Source organism: Ambystoma mexicanum, chromosome 2p, assembly GCF_040938575.1.
Source record: "Ambystoma mexicanum isolate Mex_15411 chromosome 2p, UKY_AmexF1_1, whole genome shotgun sequence".
Taxonomy (NCBI): Eukaryota; Metazoa; Chordata; class Amphibia; order Caudata; family Ambystomatidae; genus Ambystoma; species Ambystoma mexicanum.
Window position 1 is genome coordinate 1,386,521,318 of NC_090923.1, and position 13,414 is coordinate 1,386,534,731.

Consider the following 13,414-nt stretch of genomic DNA (forward strand, 5'->3'; position numbering starts at 1 on the left):
GCAGGGGAGGGGAGGGGCTGAGAGGGTGCGCGGCAGGCCTGGGGGACTCAAATATTACAAAAAATTCGACATGCAAAACCCAAGAGGGTCTTCATTGGGGCAAACACTAACCTGCAGTAATTTGGCATACAGCTTGCACTTAACCGGAACTCAATATCACTGCCAATAATTTGAACATCAGATCAGTCAAACTAGAGATAACTCCCCCGTTTGGTTTTCTTCTGCATCTCTCACAACCGTTTTTATTTTCTTCACCAATTCTTGAACAGTTCTTCCCCCTTCTTCTAGGACCCTTTCAATCACCCCCACTATGTCATAGTAAGCCTTCTTATTAAGTTGTAGCTGGTGTGAATTCTGATAAAATGCTGTATGCAAGTGTCTCTTATTGTGTTTTGAGGGCAGCTTTGTATGAACTTTACAAAGATTGACAAAGGTTCTGTTTTGATCTTCCACATACAGACCATTGTTTAATTTAGCACTGAAGTGTACTTGAATTGATATATTTTAAACATTGGATAACCTTATTAAAAGTGAAAGATAATTTTTGAAAAAAATGGAGTTCCATGACAGATACTGCTGTAGTTACCACATGATGAACCTTGTTGGGAGAAGGGCCGCCCAAGGCTACGCATCACCAGTCACCAAAAGAATACATTTGATTATATATATATATATATTTCTAAAAAACGTTAAAAAATCCAAACAGTACAATTGCAAAGAACATGTACATCAAGTATCGCACATCAAATATATGTTTCAAGTTTCACACATCAACAGTTACAGTAGGTAAAAGTAAAAGAAAAAGAAAAAAGACGGAAAAAAGAAAATCCAAACAGTACATCCACATAACTTCAGACTCAAAAAAGAAACTCCAATATCTAAATCTAAAACGGTATCCAGTTATAATTTCCCAAAAAAGTTTCTAAACACAAAACTTTCTAACACAAAGTTTTAACCAAAAGAAATGTGAATACATTTTTTTAAAAAAAAGGGTTTAGTTTAGTTTTGTATAGTAAAATAAGTGTTTTTTTTTTTTAAAACAGGGGTTTGGGGGGGACCCCACCATAAAATATAAAAAAATGCATTAGAATTTTTTTTTCGATGCTTTGTTGTCGAAACCTTTGTATTTCGAAACTTTGACTGTCGAAAAAGACACTATAAACCTCTAAAACATCATCTTATAACCCAATGCGCAGGATTCATTTATTATTTCATAGTTTTTAAAACAACATCAGTAGATCAAAGTTATCGATTTAAAAAAAAAATGTAATCAAATTCATAGTTTTTACAAAACCTGCAACCCCTAAACTCTCTTTAACAGAGACATCTGTTCCAAATATAGTCGCAATTAAAAGATCCAAATGCATGAACCCAATCCGATAGCTTAGGCAGATATTCTATCTTAGTTAAATTTAGCACATCACATTCTAAGACGAGGTGATGGGCGGTTTCAATAGGGCCCCGATTACAAAATCTGTAATTGTTCTCTCGCTCAGACACCCTCCCTCTTAACAGAATTTCTTTAGCTAGAAGTAGATTCCACCTCAATCTCATTAAGATGGTTCTATAATAGTTATTTGGGAACAGGCAAAGAATCATGGATAGACTCTCCCACCTTTTATGGTGCAATACGAGACAATTCAAAGATGGGTACGAATGAAATACGTCAATGGTGCAAACCCAGTCATAGTCAAATAATGTTTTCTTAACTCTTTCTGCATTTGCCAGTAAAGTAACCGTATCCATCGCCATATGTTTAAGGATCGCCAGGCATCTGGTTTCCAAATGAGCCAGGAATTCCGTATTATTCTTTGTATAATGGATTTGGTTCCCTAAAAGCTCAGAGAGAATGAGGAATAGGGGCAATCAATTTTGAAAATAGGGCAAATAACTGCTCTGCACTCGTGCCCTCATGGACACAATCCCCAATTCAAATCTGATTGCAAGCAACGGTATAGCATTTCGTACCTTCAATATCTTATGCCAAATTCACCCCTCAATCAAATCAGGAACCCCAAAGATAGATTCACCCATAAATTCCAAACCATAGGTTAATTTCGGAACAATATTACCCTTGTAGAAAGTAAAAGCTGGTTTGATGGAAAAACGCCTGTACTTCCTATCAATTTTCAAGACCTGGTTGGCCAGGCACTTCCCTTTGTTTATTAGGCTCTCTCTTGTATTAACAGACCCAGGCTGGGCACTTGCATGAAAGCCAAGATAAACCAAGCAATCCACCGTTCCTATTGCCTTATTTTCTAAAGACCAAAACCTCATACCAACTCCCATCTTCTACTAAGCACTTCAGGAATTCTCCAGCACCAAATGACCCAAATCATGCTAACCCTAGCTCCTCCTATCAGCTGACCCCAAACTCCTGTTTATCTAAAAAAATCAATGCAGATACAAAATGAGGCTGAACCTTCTAGGATTCAATACACCAAAATCGAACTCCCTGCCAACCACTTCATCAGTCCCACCATACTCAATTCCAGGTAAAGCATGCATACTTTTTCTAAACCATCTTCATTCTGTACCATTCCAGTCTGACTATCTTGCTTAAATGCCGCTTGTAGTATATTTTAAGGATAAAAATAAGAAATGCCATGAGTGAACTGTAACAGCGACAGATCTGTCTTGAGGATACAACAATGCACAGGATGAAATAAAAGAAAGGGCGTGAATACACACAACCTGATATAGAAAAGCCCACCACCAAGCCCTTCAGCCGCCTATTTCAATACCTATGAAATGGCTTTCACGACTGTGGGTGGAGGGTTGTGGAGTTTGTGGATTTATTTTCTATGGGTCTGCATCCAACAGTGTGTGCTGTTCAATGTTGTAGTGCTCAGGGATTGACACACTGCCCGCTGATTTAACTAGCAGAAGTGGCCAGCGTCATCAGGCTTTCTCCATACCCTTCTGTTTATGTGCCTCGTGAAATAACGCAAAAGCAGCCACTTACCTTCATAGGTACAGTAATAAAAGACATTGAGGGACTCCACGGCTGCCTGACCCCGCTGCTTGTACCCGAATATCAAGTCAATCCACTCATGAAGGTGCTCAGACACAAACTCGGACTCCTATTCAGAGACAAATAAAATTCAGGAATGTTAGACTGGATTTCTATACTCTGGGGACAGATGTATAGGAGGCCAACCTAGTTAGTGAACAGGGACAACTGTGGAAGCTGTAGCCAAACCAATCAAGGTAGCATGGAAGGTAGTCAAGGGTACGTCTCAGGAAGGGTTGAGCATGGTCAAGGGTCCAGAATGAATCCACAAGATAAGTAATCAAGGATTATACTTAGACAGGTAGTTATACAAAATTATTTATGGCCAGGCAAACACTATAAAAATGGCTACAAGCGAGTAATAATATCACACAAACCTATGATAAATTACATATATACACAGTCCCTGTAGCCACTGCAATAAAACCACATTAAGCCCACCCCACAATCCTGAAAGGAAAGGTAATGGTTAGATTAACAATGGCAGTCCATAAGAATTTAACTCTAACTTTAGAAGTCCAACCCCAAGTTAACTGGGGCCTTTTCCCCCGAAAGTTCACAAAGTTCCAAATAGCTTTGGGAGGTGGAAAAAAGTTAGGTCATGAGAATAGGAAATGGGTTCCAAAGGTCGGGTAAGGATCTATCCTAGTGAATAAAACTGTCCTCAGCTTTCAGAGTGCTTGTGCGAATAAGCAATGGCAAATGCAAACTACTGTAAACGTTTTAAAAGTTAGGAACACTTTTTAAAAGGGAACTAGGGGCTCTGGTAAGTACCCCAATAATTCACCCCTCATACTCTGGTTCCTCTTGTGACCTGTGGTAAAGATAAGGGATACCTGGTATTGCATCTATGGTCCTGCAGATAAATACACAACAGAGAGAAAAGATAGGACCAATAGACCAAAGATGACAGTATTCTTTTTCAATGATCAAATCTTAATAGTACATCATACGGCCGCGTTCCGCATGTATGGACTGACTGTAGAATACAGTAGACTTCTACAGCAGAATTCTACCATCAGTCCATACATGCGGAACGCGGCCGAGTCTGGTTTCGAGCAGGAACTTCCCCAAATTGCTCCACAGCGCCTGAAATTATAACGCACGCCTGTAAAGAGCCTTACTACACCGTGCATTCAAGTATATCCCACAAGTGCCTTGTATTTATAACTGCATAGCGGGAGCTACCACCATTGAATGACCTGGCGTGCGACAGCATTAATGCCGAGCATGACAGATGATTCAAACTAAGGACTAGAATCGTGAGAGAGGTGGTACTACTCTGATGCACACCACGACCGATAGAACACACACTAGGGATTTCTCCCAACCGCCAAGCCACCGGCCCTTGGTAATCCAGAGGAGAATTGAGGCTCCACTCATCCCCTTTTTGTGAAGAGGCAACGTGCACTAGATGTTTGCACTCAGTCCTGAGGAAGGTTGATCGGAATAACAGGGCAAGGGGTTTCCTACCCTTGTTTGACAATTCAACCGAAACACATGTCAACGATAGACTTTCAACCCCTGGAGATATACAGAGGGCCACATCTAGAGGCACTAGAGTGTTAAAGAGACATTTATTGGTTAGAATATGATATGGGAATATAAAATTACCCAAGTATTGGAATGTATGTTAGTATGAAAATGGCATGTGTGAGTGACGAGTGAATAGAGTGTGAAGGGATGAAACTTTTTTGTCAAGCCTATTTTACGAGGATTGCTGAATTGTGCACATGATATGTGTAATAAATATGATGTACTATTAAGATTTGATAATTGAAAAATAATACTGTCATCTGTGGTCTATTGGTTCCATCTTTTCTCTCTGTCCTCTTGGGACCTGGCTGGGATTCAGAGGGTAATCAGAGGTTGCGTTTCCAACTGTTTGCTCTGGACCTGGGTGCCCATTAGTTGCACGTTCGAGTGAATCCCTGGTCGTCCAAAGATGCTGGTGCAACGTTTTCCAGTTGCAGAATGCAGCTCACTTGGGTGCAGGCCTCCTCTCAGCAAACGACTAGATGCAGGAAAGCAGTTTCTGGCAATTGTCACCACTGCACAGCGACAGGAGGGGACATCATTGTCACAGTCAGAGTCAGCCTCATATCTTGGGTCCCTTGGATGCTGGGACACTGACATTTTGCAGAGACAACTCTTGTAGGACAAGCTGGCAGTCCCCAAAGTTACGGGCTGAAACATGGATCGCAGGACTGTTAGGTAGAGTTACCTTTTTGGGTGTTATTCTCCCCACTCGTGAGCACCCCAGCACTTTTTGCTGGATTCATGGATTTTATACCAGTTCTCCTGAGTGAGTGGGAACCTTTTTCCACACTCACTCAGTCTTTTACTCTACCTTTTGAAACTTTTGTCAACCCTTTTGGTTGTATCTATTTGGTATTGTGCTTTCCTCTAACTTTTAAGGCATCTGCAATTTATTGTTGCAGCACACAACACGTTCTGTGCAGTGTTGCAGGGAGCTCCGTGAGCCACACTTTTTATTTTTCTTGTGATACCAAATGTTACCAAGGACAGGGGGATACTTTTTATCCTACCCACCTTTTACATTGTGGAATCAGCACACCCCACCTTATGTGGAGTGCTGAGGGGAAACAATGTATTGCTTTTTCCGCTTCTCCTGTAACTTTCTAGTTACAGTGACACGTCTGAGTGGCTGGTGGCAGAGGATGTTCTACCAATTTTGTGAAACTTACATTGCAGGCTGCATTCGCAGCTGCCGTAAGAGACACATAGGGCAGTCTTGTTCCAAAATGATGCCGGTCTTCTTTTTTCCTCAATTCACAACGACTTGTCCTTTCTTGAGCCTTCTTCTGTGGACCTTGGTGGGGAAGTCCTACTCATAACTTTGTCTTCGTCGGGCTCCCATTGGGAAGCCTGCCCGAAGGCACCAGTGTGTCTGGGAGGACAGGAAACTGGGAGTCTTTATCCTCCATTGTGTCTGCTTGCATTCAGTTCTGACTGGGTGCCTGGCTGTCTCCTTCGGAAGGCCACCACCCAAAGTTTGAATGTAGCATGCATGCCGATTGGCTGGGTTCCTGCATAAAAGGCGAGGGTCTTGATGCTGAAGCCTGAGTCGACTACTGGAAGATCCATACCGAAGAAGACTAAAGAAGGAGGACACTGCAGCCACATCCAGCGGCTGCCATAGCCGACTGAGTGACCGCTGCTGTGCCAGCCCTTTCCTCTGTGCGACAGTGAAGAATCAGACCGGATGACTTCTTCCCTTGAACTGGTAGGCCTAACCAGTGTCGAAACCAGCTACAGTTTGTCCCATCCCATGACGAACTGTGACCTTCCAAGCCTGCAATATTTGAAAACCCTGGGACCTCTGGCACTGCTGCGGTGCATCGTCTCGTCAAGCGCAGTTCCGGCTGCAAACTTATAGCCATCTGTCTGGGTCTATACAGACTCCACCCCGTTTGTAGTTCCCTCAGCTGAGTTGCAGACCAAGAGAGGGAAGAAAGTCTGCCAAGCGGCAACCGTTGCTGCCACAAATCCTGTTTTTAGTCTCCACAACAAAGTGCCGCGAAGATAGTCTACTGGACAGAGTACGACTGCCTGCTGCCACCAAAGGTTCCTTCTCCAGCCACTAAGGCCAGAGACCCGAACCCGAGCTGCCGTCATCTACGCTTGGGGACTCGCCAGTTACATTGTTCTTCATCATAGATGGTACTGTCTCACTCGTGGGTACTTACCTAGGCAATTGTGTTGCTGTTTGCTCCTCCTGAGCTTGTAGAGTCACGTTGGGATGAGCGACCCAACCGTGTTCTCCCAGACCTTAGGACACCTGTTCTTTAGGCTGAAATCCTTCAGATGGCCTACCAAGTACCCATGAACCCGTTGAATCCAATTTTGTTACTTACTTGCTACAGAAAGCATCATCTCTGAATTTGACAACTGTGACAGCGCCAGCCTCCCTTTGTTCTGCCACCAACAGGACACTGGTTCCCCAGTGTGACCATATGACCTTTATATCTCTCATTCCCTAGATAGGGTTGGACTTCTAAAGGTTAGGCCTACACACAGCTATCTGACTTGCCAGTATTGCTATTTAGTCAATGTTGGTTGATAAATGATTTGCTAACCTAAAGCTATTCTTTTTTTTTTTTTATTTGAGTATTTAATCAAAAATGTGATTTTTACAACATTTTTGGTGCTTTTCCTCATGTTCAGTCACATTTTGTCTCTTGGCTTTAAGTCTTAAGTAACTGTTTTTTTGTTTGATGCTGTGAGTAATAGGACGTCTATTCCAATACAGAAGATTTATTTTGCTTTGCTTTCTAAGGCAAATTTTTCAGCTATGGCATAGAGGATCTTAAAAGTTGCTAATTGCCATGATGTACGATCACCACTAATCATTCTTTTCCACCATGTATCTTCATCAGCTATTGTTGAATATTGGCAGATGTATTTCATGTAAGGATGCCGAATATCTGTCAGGTTTGGGCAAGCCAGTAAAAGATGGCGAACGGTCTCTTTCTCCTTTGTACAAAATCTGCAGATATTGGTTGGCGATTGATTTCTTATATGACTGATTTCGTTTGTGTCTAAAAGGTTTAGCCTTGCTCTCATTATAAGATTGCGCGCTGCTCTGCTCGGAAATTTTTTGATGTAGTTCTGGAGGTCGTCTCGTTTTTTCCATGATAAGGGTAAGTGAGAGACGAGCTTGTATTCGGCCGCTGCATCTAAGGTATGTATCCAATCCATTGCTTTCATTTTTTTGATTATTCTTGTGGGGTTTTTGATCAGGTCGTCTTCTGTGCACTCGATGGTATTTAATAGAGCCTGATTTTCTTCTTTCCATTGGTTTAAGATTTGACAGTTTCCTTCTAAAATGTCTTTGTTCACTAGCTCGTGGAAGAAGGAAGGATTGGGGATGATGCATTTCCTATAGAGCATCAGAGTGTTGCAGTCCACAGTGCCCTGAAGAGAGAGCAAACTGAGTTCTCGTCATATCAGTATAATCAGGGTTGAGTCTGGTAGGTTGAGAGTCGTCCTCCAGATGTTTGCTTTCAGTTTTGGCCAAAGAGTCTTAGGCAGGCATGACATAGCTTCTGATCCGTATGTTAGACTGGGGACCACTTTTTGTTTGTAAAAGTTCAGTAATGGAATGGTAGAGAATTTTCCAAATTTTCTGTCTATTGCTTTGCCTTTAGTTGCTAAGCTTCGGACTTTGTCGAACAGAGCTTCTTGCATGGCCGTGTCTTTTGATGAGTTGTCTAATGTTACGCCGAGATATTTGAAGCTCTTTACTTTTTCAATTTTGGCTTTTTCCAGGAACCAATTTGGCTTGACTTGTGTTTTGGCTGAGCGCTCCATCACCATGATTTCCGTTTTGTCGGTGTGAATTTCTAGGCTGTTTTCATTGCAAAAAAGTTGTAAATTGGTGAGTTGGCGCTGTAAGCCTATAGGTGTTAGGTCCAATAAGATAAGATAGTCCGCATAAAGCAGTCTACTGATGCTTGTTTGTGCTATTCTCGGTGGAAAAGATCTGATCAGATTTTCAGAGTATTGATAATCTCCCATAAAGGCGATAAAAAGGGCCGGTGCCAACGGACAGCCTTGTTTTACTCCTCTCTTTGTTTTAATTCGGGAAGATAGACTGCCTTGATGGTTTAGTCTCACTTTGATGTTAGTATCCATGTGAAGAGCTTTGATTGGGTTTAGGATGTCGTGTGGGCAGCCCCAGGTGGATAATTTCTGCCAGAGTCTGGAGCAATCGACTTTGTCAAATGCTTTGGAGAAGTCTATAAAGGCTGTGTACACTTTTGGGTACCCTTTTTTTACTTTGTTTTTTAAGATGGTCAGAAGTAGGATGTTGATCGTGGTTCCAAGTGTTTTTTTGAAGCCCGCTTGAAAGTTGTCATTACAAGGGGCGCATATGGCCCAGGATTGAAATTTTTTCAAGAGGAGGGAGCCAAAGACTTTTCTTATGGGGTCAAGTAAGGCGATAGGTCGATAGTTGGAAGGATCCTGCTTGTCGCCTTTCTTATAGATCGGGACCACTATTGCGGACTGCCATGTTGGAGGAATAGATTTTACGGTCATGCATCGTGTAAATACAGTTCTTATAAATTTAGCCCATTCGACAGGATGTGACTTTAGATCGAAATTAGTGATGCCGTCCGGACCCGGGGCTCGAGATTTGTTCAGTTTTTTGATGATGTCACTGATATCATCTAAATCATCCAGCTTTGTCCAGGTATTAGTTTGCTTAGGCATTTTCGCCTCAATCGACGATGGGTGCAGGACCGTATATTCTGATGAGGCGTCTGGTAGTTCAAAAAGCGATTTGAAGTGAGCCCCGCAAGTGAGTTCATCGATTGAATTTGTGATTTCTGGGCCGCTGGTTGAAGATGTTTTGTTGAGTAGCGACCAAAATTCTTTCGAGTTGTTTGAGCAAATGGATTTCAGCATAGCTTCAGCATCTTGCTGGTGTAGGGTCCATCTGTGTCATCTTACCCAAGTTTTGTATTCTCTTGTTAGGTCTTTAATAGCTATAGTTCTTTTGTTCATAGGAAGAGTTGCAGTGGATCTTTTGGCTTTCCTAAAGGCGCGACGTCTCACGACCAAGAGTTTATCATATGAATGGATGGGATCTTGAGAGTGTTTGTTGTGGTTACCTTTCTGCGTCTTGTATGAAATCAGCAAGGGGGCATAGTCCGTGGTCTCCGATTCCGGTGTCTCGTTTGTGTTCGCATATCGATTTGTTAGATCTCTTATGTTTTGCGCCGAAAGCCGTAATCTGTTTTTTTGGTTGTTTTGTTCAAGACCAAACTCTTATCTTGTCCTGGTTTGTATGTGATGATTTCCATGTAGTTAGCAAAATATTGTGATCGCTAGATGTAGTTTGATGGACGTCAAAGGAGGTTATTAGGTGTATGATAGGTTCAGAAACAAAAGTGTAATCAATAGTAGACGCCGATTTATTATTTGCCCATGTTGGAAGGCGGGAGTTGCTTTTATATGCTATGTCCAAGTTGTGCAAATGTCTCGAGTTCATCAATTTAGTCCACGCTTCACCTTGTCGTTCGCTTGGTGTTTTTTCTTTGGTAGAGTTCTGGTTGCATAGGGCATTTAGGTCGCCACATATTATAATGTGGAACGTATTGTAGGTGGTTCATATTTCATCAACTGTGGTTTCTATTAGGCTCAAGAACTTTTTTTGGTCATTTGCAGCTGGGTTCCAATAGACATTTAGTATCGCCACTGGAATTAGATGTTGAGGTACCCCATTTGGAGAAGACTGTTTCCATGTTAGTAATAGTGTGAGCAGTGAGTAGTTTGAGACGACAGTACTTGTTATAGACAGGCCACTGTTGATGCGGCATGCGGTGAGCAAGCCCGAGGACGGACGGCCAATCGGGGGTTTCGATGCTGGTGCCAAACGGAGGTCAAAGCCGTCAAGAGATGGAGTTTTAGTCAGCCAGGTTTCCTGGAAGCACCACAGATCGACTGATCCTAGGTTGACGTCACTGGGTGAGGTTAGGTGCTTGAATCCTCTAGTGTTCCATGATCCGAGTCTAAGATCGTGAGGTGGGTTTTTTTGAGTATTCGTCGAGTCTCGGAGAGTTGGCCTTTCAATGAGTTGCTCTTTTGATCGATGCATTGCAAGAGCATTTGGAAGCCATGCCCAGAAGTCAGCTGAGGTCGATTTTTTTTGTATTGAGTGTTGGTGGTTGCTCTAGAGTTGGGTGGATGGTCTTGGTGAGATTCTTATGTTGGTCATATCGTTCTTTGCGGAAAGCTATTTTTGGATCCTGCTCTTCTTTGGAATCATTGGCGAGCTTATTTAAGGTTTGGATTGATTGAGGTGGAACTTTGGTCTGAGTTAATGGTGGGGTATTTGGGTTTTGATATGCAGAGTCTGAGTTTTCTTGCTCAAGTGTCTGCGTTCGTAGGGGCCTGAATTTGCATTATGTTTTAGTCTTGAGTGGCAACCGTTTTCGTTGTTTTCTGATCGCTTTTTCCGTGTCGATTCAGTGGTTTTGAAACTTGAGCGTTCGGAGATGTTTTTCTGTTGTGAGAGGTGGTATCCCAGAGATCTAAAGTCTCTTTCTTGGTCTATCAGCTTGTTTTTAATCATTCTTGAAGTGATATGGAGTTGGCATCTAGCGCTTCCGTGATAGTGACTTGGTTCGACAATCCTCAGATCGTCTGCTGTGATTTGGGTCAATTTTGGGATGAGATGCATCAAGGTCAGGACTCCTCTTCTGTTTAATATGATTTCGTCTTCATTGTCTTTCGTTTGTTCCAGCTCCAGTACCCATTTTTCCATAGAATTTTCAAACTTAGCATGTTGCGAGTTTGTTGTAGGGTATTTGGATCGTGGAGTGTAGACGGTGGATTTTCTATAGCCCTTTCTTCGTTCGTGACTTCGCCGTGATGGATCGTGCATGTATTTTTTAGTTGGTCTATCCGATTTGTTTGTGCGCTCTAGTTGGACACTGTTTCTTCTTTCTGCTCTTGGTTCACGTTTTTTTTGGTCAACCTTCCAGTTGACGCTTCTGGTTTGCATGTTTATTTCTGTTTTTTGTTTATTTAGCGTCGAGCGTTCACTCTTTTTTCTGCGTTCTTCAAGTATTAGAAAAATCGGTGAGTTTTCTAATAATTTTTTGTTGGTGTTGATGTGGCTCGTTGCGGTCTTGGTTTGTGAGTCTGATTTAGAAAGGATGGTTTTATTTTCTTGTGGATGAGATGGGGTGCCCGAATCGGAAGTAATATCCAGGTGCTCTGTGAGATTCATTAAATCAGAGTTTAGTACGGAGTCCTCAATTCTTTTTGGAGAGCTCCTAGCGACCTGGATTGTAACTGAGATCCTGAGCTCATTTGGTTTTCAGTGTGTTGTCGTGGTTTGTTTTGAAAAGTCTGTTGGCTTGTAGGTAATGCACTAGATTTAGAGGCCAGGTTGGAATTGAGTTTTGTTGTCAGAAGTGCTTTATTTGAGTTGCCAGGGTTAGAGGGGGTGTTTAAGCTTTTGGGTCTAATTAGGTCAAAGATTGAGTAAGGTTGTTCCATTGAGTCTTTTGCTGATTTACTTTTGTTTTCTTCGTCATCGATTATGAGGGCAATGTTGGTGATTGATCTGTTTGTAGGCTGTGATGAAGACTGTTGAAATTTTGAAGGAATTGAAATCGTTTTTTCAGCTTTGATATTTTTGTGTAAATTTTCAGCTGTAAGATCGATCGTTGGTGCAGCGACGTTGGGTTGATTGATTGTTCCATTTACTGATGATCGTTTTTCTAGAAGGCTCATGGTCGCTTCTATTTTCTGGAGGCGTGCATTTATATCGACCAAGCTCGTACAAGAAATTTTCGGTGCATCTTTTTGGGCTGTGATGTAGGCTTCAAGAAAAATAAGTTTAGTGTGGATAATGGATTGAAGTACTGTGTGGTCTTTCAGTGTGTCGTGGAGAGATTCGTAGAGCTTGGTGAAAGGAACCAAGCTGATAGTTAATGCTGACATATATGACAGTAAGTCCGGTTTCTTTAGGGGCGTTTCACTTGTAGATGTGGATGGTTTTCTAGATTGACTATGAGTTGGGGTGGAAGGAATGTAGAAGCTTGATCTATCATTGCGTGGATCGTGGGCGTGGAATGATTTTCTCTTTTTTTAAGTTCTTGGGGCAGGTGATTTGTATGACTGGTTTTGTTGGCTTCTCGTTGTTTTTCTAGCTCCTGTTGGTTAAGGTTCTGCTGCTCGATTAGGGATGAAGGGGGTGAGGTGATTTCATCCTGTAGGGTTAAGTAGAGTACTGATGACACTGGAGGGGAGATCGGGATAACTGTTTGTTTCTTGTATTGAGGAACCGTTGGCACGGCCCCAGACTCCGTGACACGTTGTGGCTCGTTTGTTGGTTGAGTATGGGGGATGGTCGATGGAGGTAGTGAGGGGGTTAGGATTTGAGGTCAAGGTGGAATTTGGCCGAAGATTAAGTAATCCGGAATCACTATGGAGATAGGTTTATCTGGTATACAACCACTTTCTACATCAGTAGGTTTGAGTTTTTTTTTTCCCGTGAGCAGTTGGTTGGTTTTTGAGGGGGTTGATGTAATCTTTTCGTTTTTGTCGGATTTCCTGTGCTTGCTGAGTGGAGTTCCTGGACAGCATCCAATAGTTCATGGCCGTAAAATCATATGGGCTGCTTGTGCAGCTTTCGCCACTTTGTTTTTTTCTTTTGGAAGAACTTTGTCAGTGTAGATACTGGGGAGAGTTTTGCTCCTATAGTTTTCTCACTTGAGGGTTTTCCTTTGTAATTGCTTACTTTCAGATTTGCAGTGTTTTTTTGTTTTTTTTCCTTATTTTGTTTAGTGATGTTACTTTTAAGATGTCTTTTGGACGTCGATTGCGTTTGGCGCAGGCTTTTTTTGGGTTGGTTGAGCTTAT

The 13,414-nt window shown here is 42.2% G+C and overlaps 1 protein-coding gene across 4 annotated transcripts in view; it reads right to left on the reverse strand.

The window, feature by feature from the left end:
* NBEAL2 (neurobeachin like 2) overlaps positions 1-13,414 on the reverse strand; it is a 1,179,347-nt gene that overhangs the window by 207,339 nt on the left and 958,594 nt on the right. For all 4 annotated transcript variants that reach the window (XM_069645798.1, XM_069645800.1, XM_069645799.1 and 1 more), the window contains one exon: positions 2,966-3,083. In XM_069645798.1, the coding sequence (XP_069501899.1) occupies positions 2,966-3,083 (118 nt within the window). The remainder of the gene's footprint in view (positions 1-2,965; positions 3,084-13,414) is intronic.